The sequence below is a fragment of the Tigriopus californicus genome, chromosome 12 (genome assembly GCF_007210705.1).
Source record: "Tigriopus californicus strain San Diego chromosome 12, Tcal_SD_v2.1, whole genome shotgun sequence".
Taxonomy (NCBI): Eukaryota; Metazoa; Arthropoda; class Copepoda; order Harpacticoida; family Harpacticidae; genus Tigriopus; species Tigriopus californicus.
In genome coordinates this window covers 3365563-3383644 of record NC_081451.1, presented here as the reverse complement: position 1 = coordinate 3383644, position 18082 = coordinate 3365563, and the positions used below count along the sequence as shown (strand labels likewise).

Genomic DNA, 18082 nt, shown 5'->3' with positions numbered 1-18082 from the left:
CAAATGTTCCAATCGCAATTAAAGTCCAAGACAGCACGTGATCAATCCACCATAAAAACAGCATTTGTTTAAAACATCCAAAATCAAGGGATTGTCACCTTTTTTACTACTCTTGATTTAACGGCTCCAAAGGACGTAGTTGCAAGCAGTGCCGAAACCAAAATGATGCCTCAAACGATCCAATCTTAAAAAAAGTCCAAGACAGCACGTGGTGAATCCACCATAAAAGCACCATTTGTTTAAGACTTCAAAATAAAAGGCCAGACACCCATTTTTACCTTTTTGTAACTTACGGCTCCCAAAGGATGAGTTGCACCGGTTGCCGAAACAAAAATGATGCCTCAAATGTTCCAATCGCAATTAAAGTCCAAGACAGCACGTGATCAATCCACCATAAAAACAGCATTTGTTTAAAACATCCAAAATCAAGGGATTGTCACCTTTTTACTACGTCTTGATTTAACGGCTCCCAAAGGACGAGTTGCAAGCAGTGCCGAAACCAAAATGATGCCTCAAACGTTCCAATCGTAATTAAAGTCCAAGACAGCACGTGGTGAATCCACCATAAAAGCACCATTTGTTTAAGCCATCCAAAATCAAGGCAAGCCACCCCATTTGTACCTTTTTGTGGCCTAACGGCTCCAAAGGTTGAGTTCGAAGCTGTGCCGAAACAAAAATGATGCCTCAAACGATCCAATCTTAAAAAAAGTCCAAGACAGCACGTGGTGAATCCACCATAAAAGCACCATTTGTTTAAGACATCCAAAATCAAGGCCAGACACCCATTGTACCTTTTTGTGGCCTAACGGCTCCCAAAGGATGAGTTCCAAGCTGTGCCGAAACAAAATGATGCCTTAAACGATCCAATCTTAAAAAAGTCCAAGACAGCACGTGGTGAATCCACCATAAAAGCACCATTTGTTTAAGACATTTCAAAATAAAGGTCAGACACCCCATTTTACCTTTTTGTAACTTAACGGCTCCCAAAGGATGAGTTGCACGCGTTGCCGAAACCAAAAAGATGCCTCAAATGTTCCAATCGCAATAAAAGTCCAAGACAGCACGAGGTGAATCCACCATAAAAGCACCATTTGTTTAAGACATCCAAAATCAAGCCAAGCCACCCCATTTGTACCTTTTTGTGGCCTAACGGCTCCCACAGGATGAGTTCCAAGCCGTGCCGAAACCAAAATGATGCCTCAAACGATCCAATCTTAAAAAAAGTCCAAGACAGCACGTGGTGAATCCACCATAAAAGCACCTTTTTGTTTAAGACATCCAAAATAAAGGCCAGACACCCCATTTTTACCTTTTTGTAACTTAACGGCTCCCAAAGGATGAGTTGCACGCGTTGCCGAAACCAAAATGATGCCTCAAATGTTCCAATCGCAATTAAAGTCCAAGACAGCACGTGATCAATCCACCATAAAAACAGCATTTGTTTAAAACATCCAAAATCAAGGGATTGTCACCCTTTTTATACTACCTCTTGATTTAACGGCTCTCAAAGGACGAGTTGCAAGCAGTGCCGAAACCAAAATGATGCCTCAAACGATCCAATCTTAAAAAAAGTCCAAGACAGCACGGGGTGAATCCACCATAAAAGCACCATTTGTTTAAGACATCCAAAATCAAGGCCAGACACCCCATTTTTACCTTTTGTAACTTAACGGCTCCCAAAGGATGAGTTGCACGCGTTGCCGAAACCAAAATGATGCCCCAAACGTTCCAATCGCAATAAAAGTCCAAGACGGCACGTCGTCTATCCACCAGCAAAACAGCATTTGTTTAAAAATCCCAAAACAAAGGCCAGACACCCCAAGGAAGGTAAGGAAGTCCGCACAAAAAAGGATGAGTTGCATGCGTGCCGAAACCAAAATGATGCCTCAAATGTTCCAATCGCAATTAAAGTCCAAGACAGCACGTGATCAATCCACCAGTACAAACATTAGGGGGTAAAAATTCCTAAATCAAGGGATTGTCACCCTTTTTTACTACCTCTTGATTTAACGGCTCCAAAAGAACGAGTTCAAGCTGTGCCGAAACCAATATGATGCCTCAAATGTTCCAATCTCAATCAAAGTAATAGACGGCTCGTCGTCTTTCCACCAGCAAAACGGCATTTTTTTTTAAATCCCAAAACCCAAGGCCAGACACCCCATTTGTACTTTTCTGTGGTTTAACGACTCCCAAAGGATGAATTGCAAGCAGTGCCGAAACCAAAATGAACTATTCAAGAAGGGTTTTTCCAAGGCGAACGTCCAATGATTGTTGGAATGCCCTTGGCCCCTTGTTATGGATGCAGATGATTGCTGACTCCGTCCAATGTAGTGAAAAATTGAAAAGGAGAGACGCCTGATGTTGATGGGACTTTGCTTCCATCTTTTGAAGGTCACGTCCATCTTGGTTTCCGTCAAGGGCTGCAAAAGGGGATGGTGTCCTCTTGCGCAGCCCTGGACGTCCTCCACTACTGTTTCTGTTTGAACATGTTTGCCATTCTCGACGAGACCGATGAAGAGAGCAGGCTCTCCACTTCCAATCTTAGGTGGGGTGACTCAGCGCTCGTCAGAGGCTTGTGATATGCAATTCTTGATATTGCATGTTGCTCCAAATTTGCCATGTTTGGCACTCTGCAGTTTTTGGAGCATTTAACCCCTCAGCTCTCAATGGTAGGGGCAGAACCACGGGGTCTTGAGTCCTCCTCTGTACTGAAGACTCTCCACTGAAGACGCTGCAACTAGATTGCTGACAACCCCGGTGTTGATGGATAGCTCCAGCGCCTCAAGTTATGTTGCGCACTTTTGCAAATTGCCCAAGCGCCTCCCATTTCGAGTCACACCCAGATGATGGAAATTTCTGGGCATCTTGACGGTGACTGAAATCGGGGGGGTGATCAGAAACGGCTAGTGGATGGACCAAACTGGCCAGAGATAGAAAATCTTCTGATAAGAATATGTGGTCAAGGACAGAGGCGCCGCGGGAGTAGGTGTGTGTTGGGACTTCCAGGTCAGAGGGCAGAATGATTCTCCACTGGCTCAGGATCTGGGCGAGCTCAGACGATTCACTTGAGTCAGAACGGATGTTGAAGTCACAAACAATGATGACTTTTGATGAGGAGAGGACAAGAGAAGGGAAGGGTTAAAGCGTTTGGGAATATAAAACTCCAACCCACCACTGTCCCGACCACGCCCAGCAGACTTCCTGACATTGACCACAAACCTCTGTTGATGATGATGATGATGATGATGATTCATTTCGGGGACTTTATCGATATGGTATGAACAGGAATGATAATAATGACAAGAATTTATATGATATGAAAGAAGAGAAAAAAAAGAGGAAAAAAACAACAGTAGTGTCCCCTGGTAACCCTTAAGCAGAGGTGCTTTTTTTCAAGAGCACCAACTCTCATTTGATTTGGTTAGGGATGCATTGAGAGATTATTTGATTTTGGGCTGGTTGGTGATGTCATGTAAAAGTACTGTCAGGAGATGGAGCGTGATTTGTTGGTTTCCTTCGGCTTATCTAAGGACCTTGGCAAGAATAACAGTTCTTCGTGTTACATATTGTTTGGTACGTTGAGGTAATTGATTTCGTTAAATGAGAGGTCCAATTGTGTACTGAGTAGCTAAAATCAACGGTCGTTTTGGTTGAAGTAATAAAATCATTCAAGTTTTTGGGAACGAAAACCCTGGCCAGGAAAGCAACTCTCGTGTTTTTCCTTGGTGACCCACGTCTGAATAAGAAGGTGAAGGCGTGCCGTCGGATCTTGCTGAGACACCGTCCTGCTCCAGCCACTCTCAACATATTCACCCATCCTTGGCAGTTGAGGAAGCAGGCCGACATTGATTGATTCTCTCGTCTTCGATTGATCCGCCACCAATGCTGATTCCTTACGATACCGAGTTGTTCAATTCGAGCAAGAAAAGAGAGACCACCATGGCCGTTGAGGGGGGAAACGGAGGGAGGATTGGGAAGTGGAAGAGGGTTTGAGGGCCAGAAGCTCACGTCTTGAAAAATATGTGGTCCAGGGGATTATGGGAAGAGGAAGGATTGGAAGGGGAGGTGCACTGAACGGGGTTATGAATATCACAGATTCATGGGGACGCCACTCTATCTACTTAAAACCAGAAAAACAATATTATTGTTGGAGCAGCAAAAAAGGCACATCCCCCACTTGAGGCGTCAGCTGATTCTTTTCTTTTAGGAGGTTCATCAATGAATTTCCTTAGCAAGGGTTCTTCGGGACCTCTTCCTTCAAGAGCTCAAATCTATGACTGTCCCTCTCAAGAACCAAATTGTGATGCTCTTTTTGATATTGTTTGGGCACGCCCAATTCAAGATGGCTTGGGGACGCCAGTGAATGTTCGGGGACACCAATTGAAGATGGCAGGGGCTGGGACACCAATGATTGTTTGGGGACGCGAATTCAAGATGGCTTGGGCACCTGATTCAAGATAGCTTGGGCACGCCAATGTTGGTTCTCCTCATCAACATGAACGCAACATTTTTCTCCCATGAATGTAGCCGGGCTGGCCAGCTCCTAGGGCGCTGGAACTTCTCCTTGGTGGTGTGAACGATGATGTAGAGACTGGTTCTCACAAACTCCCAAAACTCTTTGATGCGACCAGTTGTCATGACATCAACCGTCTATTATCAAAGGCTGGGCGAGGTACTCATGATGAATTGCAACGTCTTTGTGAGCATATGTTTGGCATTAGGGTTGACATCTGGCTCCCAAATAGGCTGCACGTTGGGAAATTCATCAATTTCGTAGTTTTCATACGACGTTTACATACATTTGCCAAGACATTTCAAAAGACACAGTTCCATGAGCAATCATTCATCCTGTACATCATTTATTCATATCATGCCAGGACGATGTACTCGATTGGCAGCTTAAACTCTCGTGATCTGGCTTTACCTCACCTTTAACCTCATCATGGCCCTTGGGAGTTGTAAAGTCCAATATTCAAGAGCTTTTGTGACAATTCCATTCAAGAGCTACGAGAAACTTTGGAAGCTGTAAACCTTCAGAATATTCGAAAACGATAACTAGGCGGGACAAAAACGCTGTCAATTATGTACGTGAATGTCCATGGGTGACAAAATCTATCTAAAAAATCCGTTTAGGCCGCGTGAGAAAAGCGGCTTTAAAGTGAGAGAGTGGTTTTGCAATCGCCATGCCTTCTTCTGACAAAGTGGCATGGGCAAGACATACTTGTTTCCAAGGTCCCTGCAAGCTCCGGGGTCATACAGACTACAACCACACCCTTTTGTACCTCCAGACCAACAAACGACATGTTTGATGTGAGGTGTGACGCCTGAAATTATCTGAAGCTTGACAAGCATTTCTGGAGGTGAGAATTCAGAGGATAGGGCATGGAGTAGGCTTCATGTCAGAACTCGATCTGAATGTTGGGATGTTTGGCCCTGAAGGGTTACCTGACATTGATCGAGGTCGAACCGTCAATAAGTTACCGCACACATTGATTTTTGAAGCCACTTTGGCGACGGCTTTCTCCTTCTCACGCAAAAATGGTTTTTCGCTGCAAAGTTCTCGACGTCAAAATGTTGTTGTTATAATCCATATTCATAGGTGTCAGGTTTGGTATTTGTCTCGATAAAGTTATCTTTCTTTGTGATTTGACCCTTCAGATTAGTGTGATTTCAGATTCATGGTGTTCATTTCGAACGTTTAAATGATGGTCCCTTTCGATGAACACAACCGTCATTCGCTGAAGGATGTCCAAGTCCGGTTGAATTATCTCCAAATAGGGTGAGCAAGAAAGTAAAATCCTTGTTTTGGTTGCTTTCAGAAAGCGAGGGGGTGAACAAGTGTTTAAAAGGTCATCAAAGCCCGTCTTGCTTTTTCCTTGACTTAAGCCTACTCCATGAAAATCTTGAAACCTTGCATGATTAGGATCATTCCAAAATTGACTTAAATCTTGATGGGCATTGGGAGGGGTCAAACAAAACGTGATCACTTTTAAGGACAAAATTGTTTCAGTAAACGCGGAAAGGCAAGATATTGTAACATGCCAAATATAACAACGATGGGCAGAGACATTGGATAAATGTTTTGCCTCTCCTTCAGTAGCGCAATGGTTTTCACATTGTACAGGAGTCCACAACCACGCCAATTATAAAAAGCGTAATAATTGTTCATGAGAAGTATTTCGTCCGAGAAAAGACGAAGAAATCAAATCATTGAGCACAATTCAGGGTCGCCCAGAGGGTCTTGAGCCACAATTTCGTTAATCTCTCTGAATGAACTAACTCCTTTAGAGCCGTTTACGCATCCCACGATCCAGTACCTAGGTGGGGAATTCAAAAAAAATCAATGGAAAAATAACAAGACAGGAATAAGTAGAGCATCTAAAATACCTGCTTTGTGGAGAGGGCTCTTCTTGTGGAATGTCTACTGACGAAGTAAATCCATCAACGCCATAAATAGTCAGTTTAGCTTCAGTATTTATCAAAGGATATTCCTCGCTCCCAGAATAGTACTTGATAATAATGGCATAGTCAAACTCGTCCTCGTTTTGCCACGTGACGCTTTCAGCGCCATTTTTACCATTCTGAAAACAGAGCATGCTTAGCGAAATCTCTCGACATATATTTGCCATTTTCAACTTACAGCAACATCTCTTTCAAGTCTAACGTTTTTGCACCCTGCATTGGCCCAATACACGACACAGTCCACTTGGCTTTTCTCTTTGTTAATTTGAAGCACGTATGTATCCAAATCGGCCGGATAAGGGCCCCAATTCAAAACCATGAATTTGCTACCATCGGCCTAAATCACAAGGACTTTTAACATTATTTTGAGGTACAGCTTCAAATTTCAAATTAGAGACCACCTCGAAAGCAGGAGCCATGGAGATCACCCTGGCGGAATCTGATTGGGTCTCATTTATGGTGATGATATTGTCCTGAACAGAGATGTATCCATCTTTTTCGACGGTCACTTTCACTTTTTCATGAATTGGCCATCCACTCACAACAAAAAGCCCGTTGCTGTCTGTCTCGGCTTGAAATATCTGGCCAGTGACATCGGATTGAAGCGTAACCAAAGCCCCAGGAATGACATCGCCATTAAGGGCGTCCTGAATTTGAAGCTCGAACATCACTGCAAAACACGGAATGGCGGTCCTCGAATGGGTGATTTTTATTTCTCATGAAATACATTTTTTTTTACTTTTTGATGAGAAAATTGTTTGTTAAAGAGTCCAGTGGTTGTTTAATGCTTTCGTAATATTGGAACTTTCGCGCTTGTGAGGAGAAAGAAAAGCGGTGATAATCAATTAAAGTGAATCATGTACACACAGGTAGAGCCTCAGGAAACATCACAATCAATGCTCAACGCACACGCAAGGTGACTTCATTTTCAATAATTGGAAGAGGTGCAATATAAAACTCTAACAAACTCCATGTTTTTGTAGTTTGAGACTTTATTGCTGTCACAGTTCAACATCCGAATCCAGTTTGTTCGAATAAGCTGGAGATTTGAAAAAATAAATCAACTCTATCCAAGTCTGTTCCAGGCTTGGATAGGTGCCTTGTCGTTATTACTCCTTCACTGAATCGCGCCAGTTGCTTTTTTCGAGGTAGTTTAATTTATTGAGTGTACTCTCATTCAAGAGAGACTCGGCGTATGCACATTGTCTTCATCAAAGTTGAGTACCGTAGTGTATAGTTTCGAGTTACAATGATTATGATTAGGTCCGGTCAAAACTTGCAGATTAATTTGGTGCTTATTAACTGCACCTTGGCATAAAAATCACCTGAATTTGTAAAATACTTGCAACTAAACTTGCCAAAATATATGCATCAATGACTTCAGAAGAACGATAAGGGCCTCAACAAGTATGGCATCAAAATTATGAAATATTGACGTTACTCTCAACATCTAATTATTTTTAAAAATAGTATCTCTTCGTAGGTTTTAAGTGGATTAATATACTAATCTGAGCTAAAATCCAAGATGGTTTTTGCCAAAAGTTTTTCCTTTTGCTTCAATAACAACAAAAATCGTTGTTGGAAGTCTTGGCATTTGCACAAAAATCATTATTGTGGGTAGCACCGTGTAAGGGAATTCATTAAGTCAGGAGGAGGATCAGTTCTAAAACAATGAGACTGAACTGGTCTGTACCTTTGCCTCTGTTGCGTTCCTTCCACATGGACGGAGCTACATTAAAGCACGTCTTATGTCTAGGGGTGGCCAAAACTTTCAGATAAGTATGGTATTCATTGGCACCAAATTTGCAAAGAAAAACAATCGAATTTGCAGAAAAATTGCAAATAAACTTTCCATAACATAAGCAACATCTCGTTCTGGGGGTCTGTAAAGGCTATTTCTGCCTTCCATATTCGACAACATGTAGATGAAAAGGAATATTAGATCAAAATATATCTTCTAGCACCTGGATTTGAAGGTGTCTTTGTCTTGGCCATGGTTCCTCCAGTCTTGATTGGGGGGGGGTTCGAAATAATCACAAAAAAATTTCCTTGAAAGCACAGAATCTTAAACGCAAAGATATAGGCTTGTTTAAAAGCAAAAAAGAAACAAAAAGAACACGTGAAACTAATTTTGCAAACGTTTGAAGCAATTACCACAGGTTTCAATACTGTAGGGGTTCGTATTTATTGCGTCCATTCAATTAGCACTGTGGCATTGCATAGACCGAAAGGCATCCTCAAATATTCAAAAAGACCGAAAGGTGTGATGATGGCAGTTTTCTGAATTGCTTCCTCGTCTAAAGGAATTTGATGATAAGCGCGGACCAAATCCATTTTACTGAAAACCAAACAACCCGAAACTCGAGATGCCAAATCAGAAATGTTAGGTAGAGGATATTTGTCCGGTTGAGTTCTGCTATTCAACGCTCGATAGTCTCCAACGATCCGCCATGATCCATCCTTTTTACGAACCATGTGCATTGGAGAACTCCAAGGGGAAGAACTTCGCCTCATTATGCCCAGCCTCACCATCGTGCCAAACTCAGCTTTAGCGGCTGCAAACTTTTCTTGGGACAATGGACGGGGTTTGGCGGAAACAGGCGGGCCGTTGAAAATGATGTGATGCCGGGTATAATGCAATACGGGATCCTTGGAAAAATTTGGCTCACGAAAAATGAAAGCATAAGATCGAACGAGGTCGATAAAACCACCTGGAGAAATCTCATTGATGCCGAGTTCCAGGGACGAATTTGCATGGGCAGACACACACGGGTTATCTGATTGACATGCACGAATCCATCGACCAGTCTCCTTTGATCCAAGTAAGCCTGCTTGTAAATCAACAATAAGTTGATGGGCGGAGAGAAAATCTGCACCAATAATTGGTTCGGAGACTTCGGCCAAAAGAAAAACCCAGTGGAGAGGTGCACCAATGTCCAAATTAAGATTGAGCTCACAGACTCCAAACACGGGTATCGATGTTGAATTTGCAGCAGATAGTTGGCCAATAGCACGAGAACGTTTGAATTGTTTATTTGCCGGTAAAACACTAACAGCAGATCCCGAATCAATTAAAAAGCGTCTGGAAGTTAGTCGATCTTTTACTCGTAGTAACCGGTGAAAATCCTTGGGGAGCTCCGCCACCGGTGACACGGAGAAGGATTTTAGTTTTCCGAACGCTGGACGGTTTTTGTCACCCAAGTGCAAGGAGAAACGCATTTCTTGGCCCTCCTACCGAAGCGCTGGTGATAGAAGCACAACCGAGATGTTCTGGAAATTCCATTCACCGAAAGATGCGTTCCGAGGTTGGCCAAAATTGCTTTCGATACGCTTTCCACAAAGTCATGAGGGATCAAATTAGCAGAAAATGAGGAGGGAGCAACCGAAGCATTCAACGCGTTGATTGGCACAGAAAATTGAGCTTTGGGAGGAACTGATCTCAAATTGACTACCATAACATCAGCATGCGCTGCCAACTCTTCCAAATTGCAAGAGGGAACCATAACGCTTAGTGCTGGAACAATCTCCTTTGGCATTGCTGCAATGAATTGAGTGCGTTTCATATCCTCAGACACATTCAATCCACTAATCATGCCTTTGATGTTATTGAGCAACTCGGTAGGCTTTTGGTCGCTGAGATGAAAACCGTTCATGAAACGCTCATAACGTTCCGTATCAGTTCCAAGGAGAGATGACAAGAGGGCAGCCTTGAGGACCGTGTATGGAAGAAGGGGGTCGCGATTGCGGACTTGATCTCGAACTCTTCTTGCCACGGCGTTCGGTAGGTTTGCGACCAGATGACTTGCTTTCGTCTCCTCGTCTTTGATTCGAGCCAAGCGAAATTGAGCCTCCACGGCTTCAAACCAGAGATCGGGATCTTCATCCCAGAAAGATGGAATCTTGGGAGCGATATGTGATACCATCGGTGTGGGGGGAAACACAACGGTTGGAGACTTAGGGGGAAACGTAGGAGAGGAAGCCCCAAAGGAGGTAGGGGAGGAAGGGTTAGCCATTTATATCACGTCGGGGTCACCAATATAGGACTTCGTACTCTCAACTTTATTTCCGTGGTTATGAGTTCATGAAAAGGATTACACCAAGATGGTTACATTCGAGAACTCTAGCGAGTCACAGTGCTAATTGAATGGACGCAATAAATACGAACCCCTACAATACCTTTCATTATTTCAAAATCTTAGAAATCAAAAGCTCTCAAAGTTGTCTCCTAACTTGGACCCCCAAATTGATACCCTAAACCATGCAGGTTTCTAGATCAAATTTGGTTCCTCTGGTTGAAGAGACCTCTAAAATGCTACTATTTTTATCTCTGCTCTTTTCTTTGTTAATTATTGAGATTCTAGTTGCATTTTTAGGAATAGCTTGAGCCTTTGCCAACAGGACAAGCAGGAATAATGTGAAAATTAGAGAGCAACTACTTTACCACGACCAAGCTAGAAGATTGGGACAATGTGTTATTTAAAGGAGATGTAGATGATATTTTTTTAGAATATATATTCACAAATATCCATAACCTTTTTCCTCAACCAGGTTTTGATAGCCAATTGCAATCAATGTAAATGTTTACAATTTCAAGCCCTCCAAAATATCCAGGCTAGTCAAAACAATGAAGTACTTGCCTCTCTTTGGGTTCCTTCGATGTTAAATTGTTAAAACGTTAATAAGTAAGTCCCTTTTATGCAAGAGGTGTTCATTATGTGTTCTTGATCCTCCCTCAAATATGAGGTTGATTTGATACTTGGATTTTTTGTTCCATCAGTTCCCGCCTTTTGTGTGCTTGTGTGAAACCACATTGGTTTTAACCTGAGAAGGTACCAGATTGGGCACAAGATAACCAAGTCCAAGGTTTTGATAATCCGCAAATAAATCCTTGTGTGAAAACCCCAAGACTTTGAATTCAGATAAAAAGAGCTCGTTAAGATGAACGGAAAACAGGCAGTAAAGTACAAAAAGTACTTTTTCTTAAAGAGATTTGAAAAAAACATCAAGCAATAAAATTTGACTTGTTTCTAAAGTTGACCAGGATTCTTGAGAATTACTCACGGATATTGATATTTTTTGCTGAAATGGCTCAAAATGCAGAATAAATTGTAGCAAAATGTCAAGTATTGCTCTTTGACATGCAAAATTTTCAGTCAATAAATCATCAGAAAAATCTAGGACCTGCAAGTTTTTGTAAAATTTGCACAATGTGCAGGATGCAAGTTTTGGCCCGCCGTACTTACTCGTATGTCTCATACACTAACGGCACATGTAGTACAGTATGGATGGAAGAAACGACAATCTACCTTCGAACATCCCTTCTTCCTATAGTACTTCTCAAGGCCAAATTTGAATACTTTTGACACCATTTATACCACAAATACCTCGGAGATAAGAACAACAGCAAACAAAAATCCGTCTTTTCTCAACGATCTCCAAAACAGGCATATGTTTTTTCATATTTGATTGGATTATTACGTTCTAGGGTGATAAAACCAGCTGCCCTGGTTCTGCTTAAATCAATCCGAAGGCTTTTAATGCCTGCACCATCTTCAAATGAGAATTTACCCCAAGTTGGAATCATCTCTCAAATACAGCACAAGTTTTTTGATAAACTAGTCAAGAAGAGAAAAGGAAAGTCAGTTACCAAAGAGAGTGGTGGGGGTGGTAGTTATGGTACGAGGGGTAGTTGGGGTAGTTGGGTTAGGGCCGGCAATTGTGGTTATAGTTGAGAAACCAAAATAAGCGGAGCTCACCGCCCATGCCAGGGTGACCAATAAAACTCCAAGCATCTGAGGAGAGATAAATTTCATAAGAATTGGTTTTGTCCTGATTTTTTCTTGATTACTATGAGGGTTTGATTATTATGTACATCAAAGGCATTTATAGCTTTGAACACTCTTCATCATCTGGTGACTTAATGTGTTAAGGAGACTAATCGTAGAAATGAAAAGTAGAACAAAACAAAAAGATTTAGTGTCCGCGAGTGTCCTTCAACAAATAACTAAATATGACCAACTAATACGGAGGACATGGAGGCCGCCAGGGTAGGAGAAGAAAGCTTTTTAGAAACGTTGCTAGATGAGTTTTCAGTATTGCGTTGCCTCCGAATCCTTTGTCTAAGGCTAGATACGATCATAGATTTCTAGACACTGGATGTCGGTCGTCCGACATCCAGTATTTACAAATCTTTGATATGATTGAGCACTCTCACAGCAAGTATGTCTCTGATTAAGAGGAACCTCAATGCTGAAATAGCGTCTAGCACGGTTTGGCAGAATTTGTCTTAGCTTTCCTACTCAGGGGTGCTCGTATGTTTGTCATGGGACGTCCTTTCTTACTACATAGATATAGCCAAAGTCATTAGTCCTCATACGTTACTGCATCATATTGTAGCTTCACAAATCAAGCAATAGCTTCAGGCAAAAAGCACCAATTGTCCCATAACAATTCTCAGGTTGGAGCCTCCGACTTGCTCCCTACATAACCGATACACATAGCCTTGCTTTTGTAAATAAGAATCACGTTATGTCCTCAGCTAAAACTAAGAACAAGTTTCATGAAGTCGTGAAACATTTTTGAATCTTTTTAAATGATGTTGTTTGTTACCTGGAGAGCAAGTGCATTTGTCGCCGATAAAAGATCAAAATCCTTGGTTTGTGCATAGTTGAGTGGGAACGACGACTCTGAATGCCACGAGTCTATTATGTCCATATTCTGAAAAAGAAATTAATTCTTGCACTTTCTTTGCCATCCCTGTGCAAATTTTAGATGTTTGCCATTGGAGTAAATAAGCTTTTAATCCGAAAAAAAAATATTTGTAAATATTTTCATTTGTCCCATTTTTCCACATTGACATTTGGGCGAAATAGTTCACATTTCAAAATACAACCAAAACTAACTGCGACCATTTGATTGAACTTATTCTTCAGGTTTTAACCGTAGGCTCTGGACCATAAATGAATTACAAGTTAGATTTAGAGCCGGCCAAAATTTGCGTATGAAGATGGTCTTTCTTGACAGTAAAACTATTGGATAGCAATTTTGGTATTAAGCTTAAGGTTCATTTCATGTTATGACAGCCGGCCAATTATTTCCAAATGTATCATCCTTCTTCTTACTTTCACTGATACCCAATAGAAACATGTTAAGATGAGCCTGCCTTTTAAAGAAGAAGTATGTTTGCACAAACTTAGTGCGTCCCAACCTTAAATATAGTGTATCTCGAAAAACTGCCACGATAAAAGAGACGGCTGTGATGATTCGGGATAGCGACTCCGAATTGACCGGTGACGAAATTATTGAAGCTGGAGTATCCAAAGACTTAACGAATATATTTGAAATATACCTTACTGTATGATAGGAGCTTATGAAACCGGAGTTGATGGCAAGGCAGGCTATGGATATTATCTGAATTGTTCTGTTATCTAGGCACATTCCTCGTGGAGGGGGGAAAAGTCGAAAGCCACTGCGTAATTTCGGGTTAGTAGGGGCGCTGATTTGTTAAAGGGGTACATTTCTTTATACGCCAATTCTTTTGCGATTATGGTTCGGGATTCCTGATTAGAGTTGTCACATTCTTGACTTGCACACTGCACTTCTTTCGGGTCTATACCTTTGGGCCTGTCTACTTATTGATAGCCGCCTTGGGACTCGTTGGCGAATTGTTCTGTCGCCATCATCACTCTGTTAGTCGCCATTATCACTCAATGACAACTTCATCAAATGGTGTTTCACTATACAGCTTTTCAAAGTAGATGGATGGAATATAAATGCAAGCGGTTGTTAATATATGTGTACCCTATTTTTTATTTTTATGTCGAACAAGTGTCTTGAAAAAATGAGGAAAATTTGAAATCTCACAATTTTCCCCTAAATAGGAACATTCATTTTTAAGAAAATCCAAATTGCAGAAATATTAATGTTTTATGCTGAGATGGCTGAAATTACATCATAAATTGCAGAAAAATGTCAAATATTGTTGATAAGATTGCAAATTTGCAGAAAATTCTGAGATATGCAAAATTTGCACAATTTGCAGGGTGCAAGTTTTGCCGGCCCTACTAATTATTGTCAAGGGACTTATTACCATTCAATATTTTAGGAAAATTTCGAAAGATGTATCCCAAGCAACATGCAGCTTTGAGCATTGCTGTCTATTTTTGAAGTATTTCAACAAAGAAGAAGTGAAGCAATCATCAAAGCTTCAAAAGCAAGAGACTCGGAAAATACTGAAGTTTTAGAGGTGGAGTATTCTAATGAATTCACTCCCAGAGGGGAATTTTTTTTTTTTTGTTAAAACAGGTGAAAATTTCAAAACAAGTAAAATATTTGACTAAGAGATGCTATAGATTGCTACTGTTGGATTTTTTCAAATCCAGAGAGTTCGCATTGTGTGATAAATGCGAATTCTTCACGAACCGTCCTCGCCGCATAATAATGAAAGTAACGGTCATGCGGAGGCGGGAGTTCAGTAGATCTCGATAAAATTATAACCAGAAATAAAATTTGAGCCAAATTTCCAATTTTTCACTCTTTTAGCCATTTTTTTGACTTTTTCGACTTTTTCTCAACCTTTTTCCCCACAACATTGCACATAAAAGGCCTTTTTTGCCCGTCTATTGTCTTTTGGGTCCTTATCTGCTGCCTTCTTAACTTGTTGTTTATTGCTTCCGACCTTTTTTTTTACTTCTGTAAAACATGATCAGCTGAAGGATAGAATCCTCAGCCAGAACCTTTTGGCATTTTTTGGGTTTAAGTTTTTACAGCCTTACTAACTAGGCAAAGAATGCAGTCCCCGGCATTATCAAAAAGAAGGATTATGACTTGTGTAGCTGTTGGCACTTAAACTCAAAGTTGGCTGCATCTACGGTCATGGGTTTGATCGACCTAAAGCTATTTTGCAAGCAAAAAAACCCTGAACACCTACAGGCAAGGTCCAGAGGAGAGTCAAGTATATACCCTGACATTTGCATCAATGGAAGACCACATTGCAAGAACAAAATTCTCGCGAAGTCAGTGGAAAGCTTAGTAAATACAGTAGGGATACTACATTTTGCAACAAATAAAAATGCATCTAAAAGGCTAAAATGGATGTAAAACAGTTTTCTCCCCCTATAAGTAATTTTTTATGCATGCTTATGTTTTTTTGCACATTTTCAAACCTTTTTTTCATGTTTTGACAACTTATTTAGTGTTTTCTCAACTTTTTTCGCATTTTTCTCATCTTTATTTTTTTTTTTTCATTTCGGAAATGAAGGCAATTTTTGTTTCTGAGGTGTATACATCAGTCAAATTGCTGATGACGACAACGACTCCCAAAGGACGAGTGGAAAATGACTTTTCCTGAGAGACATGATCAAACGCTTTCACGGATAATATGGGAGGAATTGGTTGGTTTTCATTAGTGAGCTGACGCACATTTCAGTCGCCAGGGACCTCTCGTGTTTGTTGGTCTTGCTCACAACTAAGAGTACACGCATGAGATTTTTGGTCTCAAAACGTCGTTTCCATGGTACTGTGGTTCGTCAGTTCACCCTTTAGGCGGCTGTTTCTGTATTATGAATTGACTTCAATGTTGTCGCACTTAGCAAGAAAATGAATCGGGTGCAATTTTTTTCATTCTTTTGTCTACGACCGTAAAAAGTAATAATTTAGCCGATTCAGAAGGTTGTGATTCACATTTGGCGCAACCTTGGCCCTGGATTGGCAAGAGTGATGCGTACAATTTGCTAAACTACCATTGGCTAAGCTTCAACTCAAGGTAGAAGTAAGTGTAATTTCATTCGTATTCATTTCCTTTGTTTCAAAATGTCAAATTCAATGGAACTGAGAATGGAGTAAAACTTGAAAGTGCTTTTGAAAACATCACATAACAAGAATAATGGCATTCAAAAACATTCACCGAGAAGAATCTGGCATACCTGAATGTGCGGACACAAAATTCTTTACTAGATTCCAACGCGCCTTCGGGCCTTCATCTCTGCATTATGCGTCAGACCAGGGTGGTAGCATACACATTTGAATCAATACTCGAAACATTTTTTTGTTGAATAAATTTAAACAAGTGAGCCAAATAACGATAAGGCAAATGTCATTAAGAAAAGGCTCCAACTGTGAAAAAATATTTCACCATACGTAGACAGGCAGTGATTATTTCGGTGACATGTCCTATCCATCGTTTGCTTGTAGCGGCCAGTTTTCCAACTTTATCTTATTATCCGCAATGAATTGATTCCAAGGCTTGGGCAAGCGTATATGGGAAGTTGTTGGTACCAAGTCGACTGCGCTAATGGTAGGTTGAAACGAATAATGCCCCCTTCACCCCCTGAATTTCGTTGGAATTGCTTGTTTCGCAAGCAAAAAGAGTGAATATGGTTTTTCTGACTGAGTTGCTTCCTAAACGAATGTGCTCCTTTCAGTGTAAGTGGTCGTCAATGTTAATGCCAAAAAATGAAACCGTATTGGTGATAAAATGGGATCCAGAGTTGCTGACTAAACGAATGTGCTCCTTCCAGTTTAAGTGGTCATCAATGTTAATGCCTAAAAATCGAAGTGTCTTGGTGCTAAAATAGGATCCAACTTGTTGGACATTCAACGTCCGTTCAACGTCAAGTTAAAGTCAAAGTTATAAACCACATTTCGAGGATTGAGCAAAAAGAGATTAGTCTTCATAACATTAAGGACTAGTTTGTTAACATGGAAGCGTATAAAAACTTTTCCTAATGCTCGTTTGGTTTCGTGTTAATGCCTATTGCAAAAGTTCTTCTCGATATTGAGAAATAATGGTAATGGACAAGATACTCAGCCAACGTAAGAGATCCACCGAAATACCATGGATGATAGTCCGAATTTATCCTCGATCATAACAAAGATGATAATGCTTGGGGTAATCCGCCGATAAACAATCTCAAATATAAATCCAGGGAAACGCGTCGACCATAAATATATCAGTGATGAAATCGTCCACTAACCAACCAATCCGAACCAATTAGGAGAGTAGATTGTGATATTCGAAGGAGCCAAAACCAAGCAAAGGGGAATTCCAATGATGACGAAAGGAGACCACCAATGCAAATCGGTTACTGTTCCACTAATAACACAGGTAACCGACTGCACCACGGAAAAATTGAATGCAGGAGTTTTAATATGTAACTTTAATTCGGATGATTAGATGTGAACGGGGCAAGTGATGAGAGAGGAATGGCGAGGTGGCATAAAATGACGGGGAACCGATATTGGAAGAGAAGCAGGTCGAATAAGAAGAGAGGCACGGAACCTACTTTATGAGATCATTCCATTTACCTCCATTATCTATTCCAAGGAGTTGATCTGAAGGCCATTGAGATGAATTTTATTCCGTTCAGGGCCATATTACTCTAAGTAACCCAAGAGTAGATTCTTTCTAGGTCCTTTGCCAGGCTACTGGAATCTTGGCCATTTCTATCAGAAACTCAGGGTCATTGTTTTTTTCCAATGACCCTGATCTGATCCAGTATGTCCATGTGACTCCTAGTAATCTGTCAGATCATCATGTTCTCGAGTTAGGGTCGACCATTACTCAAAAGCCGGCGTGCTCTAGAGTAAGACCGGCCAAAAAGGTCGGTCTGGCTAAGTTCAA

General features: G+C 41.0%; 1 protein-coding gene across 1 annotated transcript; it reads right to left on the bottom strand.

Moving 5' to 3' along the window:
- Window positions 1-6139: 6139 nt before the first annotated feature.
- Window positions 6140-17751, bottom strand: LOC131891888 (uncharacterized). The gene is made up of 6 exons (XM_059241576.1): window positions 13072-17751; window positions 12110-12254; window positions 6864-7132; window positions 6641-6799; window positions 6388-6581; window positions 6140-6317 (listed from the first exon to the last, which is right to left on the bottom strand). Exons 1-6 carry the CDS (start codon window positions 13174-13176, stop codon window positions 6203-6205), a joined length of 987 nt encoding a protein of 328 aa, XP_059097559.1. The 5' UTR covers window positions 13177-17751; the 3' UTR covers window positions 6140-6202.
- Window positions 17752-18082: the final 331 nt, after the last annotated feature.

Excerpts from the sequence above, each read along its gene's own strand:
- LOC131891888 (XM_059241576.1), bottom strand. The coding sequence starts at position 13,176 with ATGGACATAATAGACTCGTGGCATTCAGAGTCGTCGTTCCCACTCAAC. Across the intron at positions 6,800-6,863 it reads CCATGGCTCCTGCTTTCGAG|GCCGATGGTAGCAAATTCAT; the intron begins GTGGTCTCTAAT and ends CTTGTGATTTAG. Across the intron at positions 6,318-6,387 it reads GAGCCCTCTCCACAAAGCAG|GTACTGGATCGTGGGATGCG; the intron begins GTATTTTAGATG and ends TTCCCCACCTAG.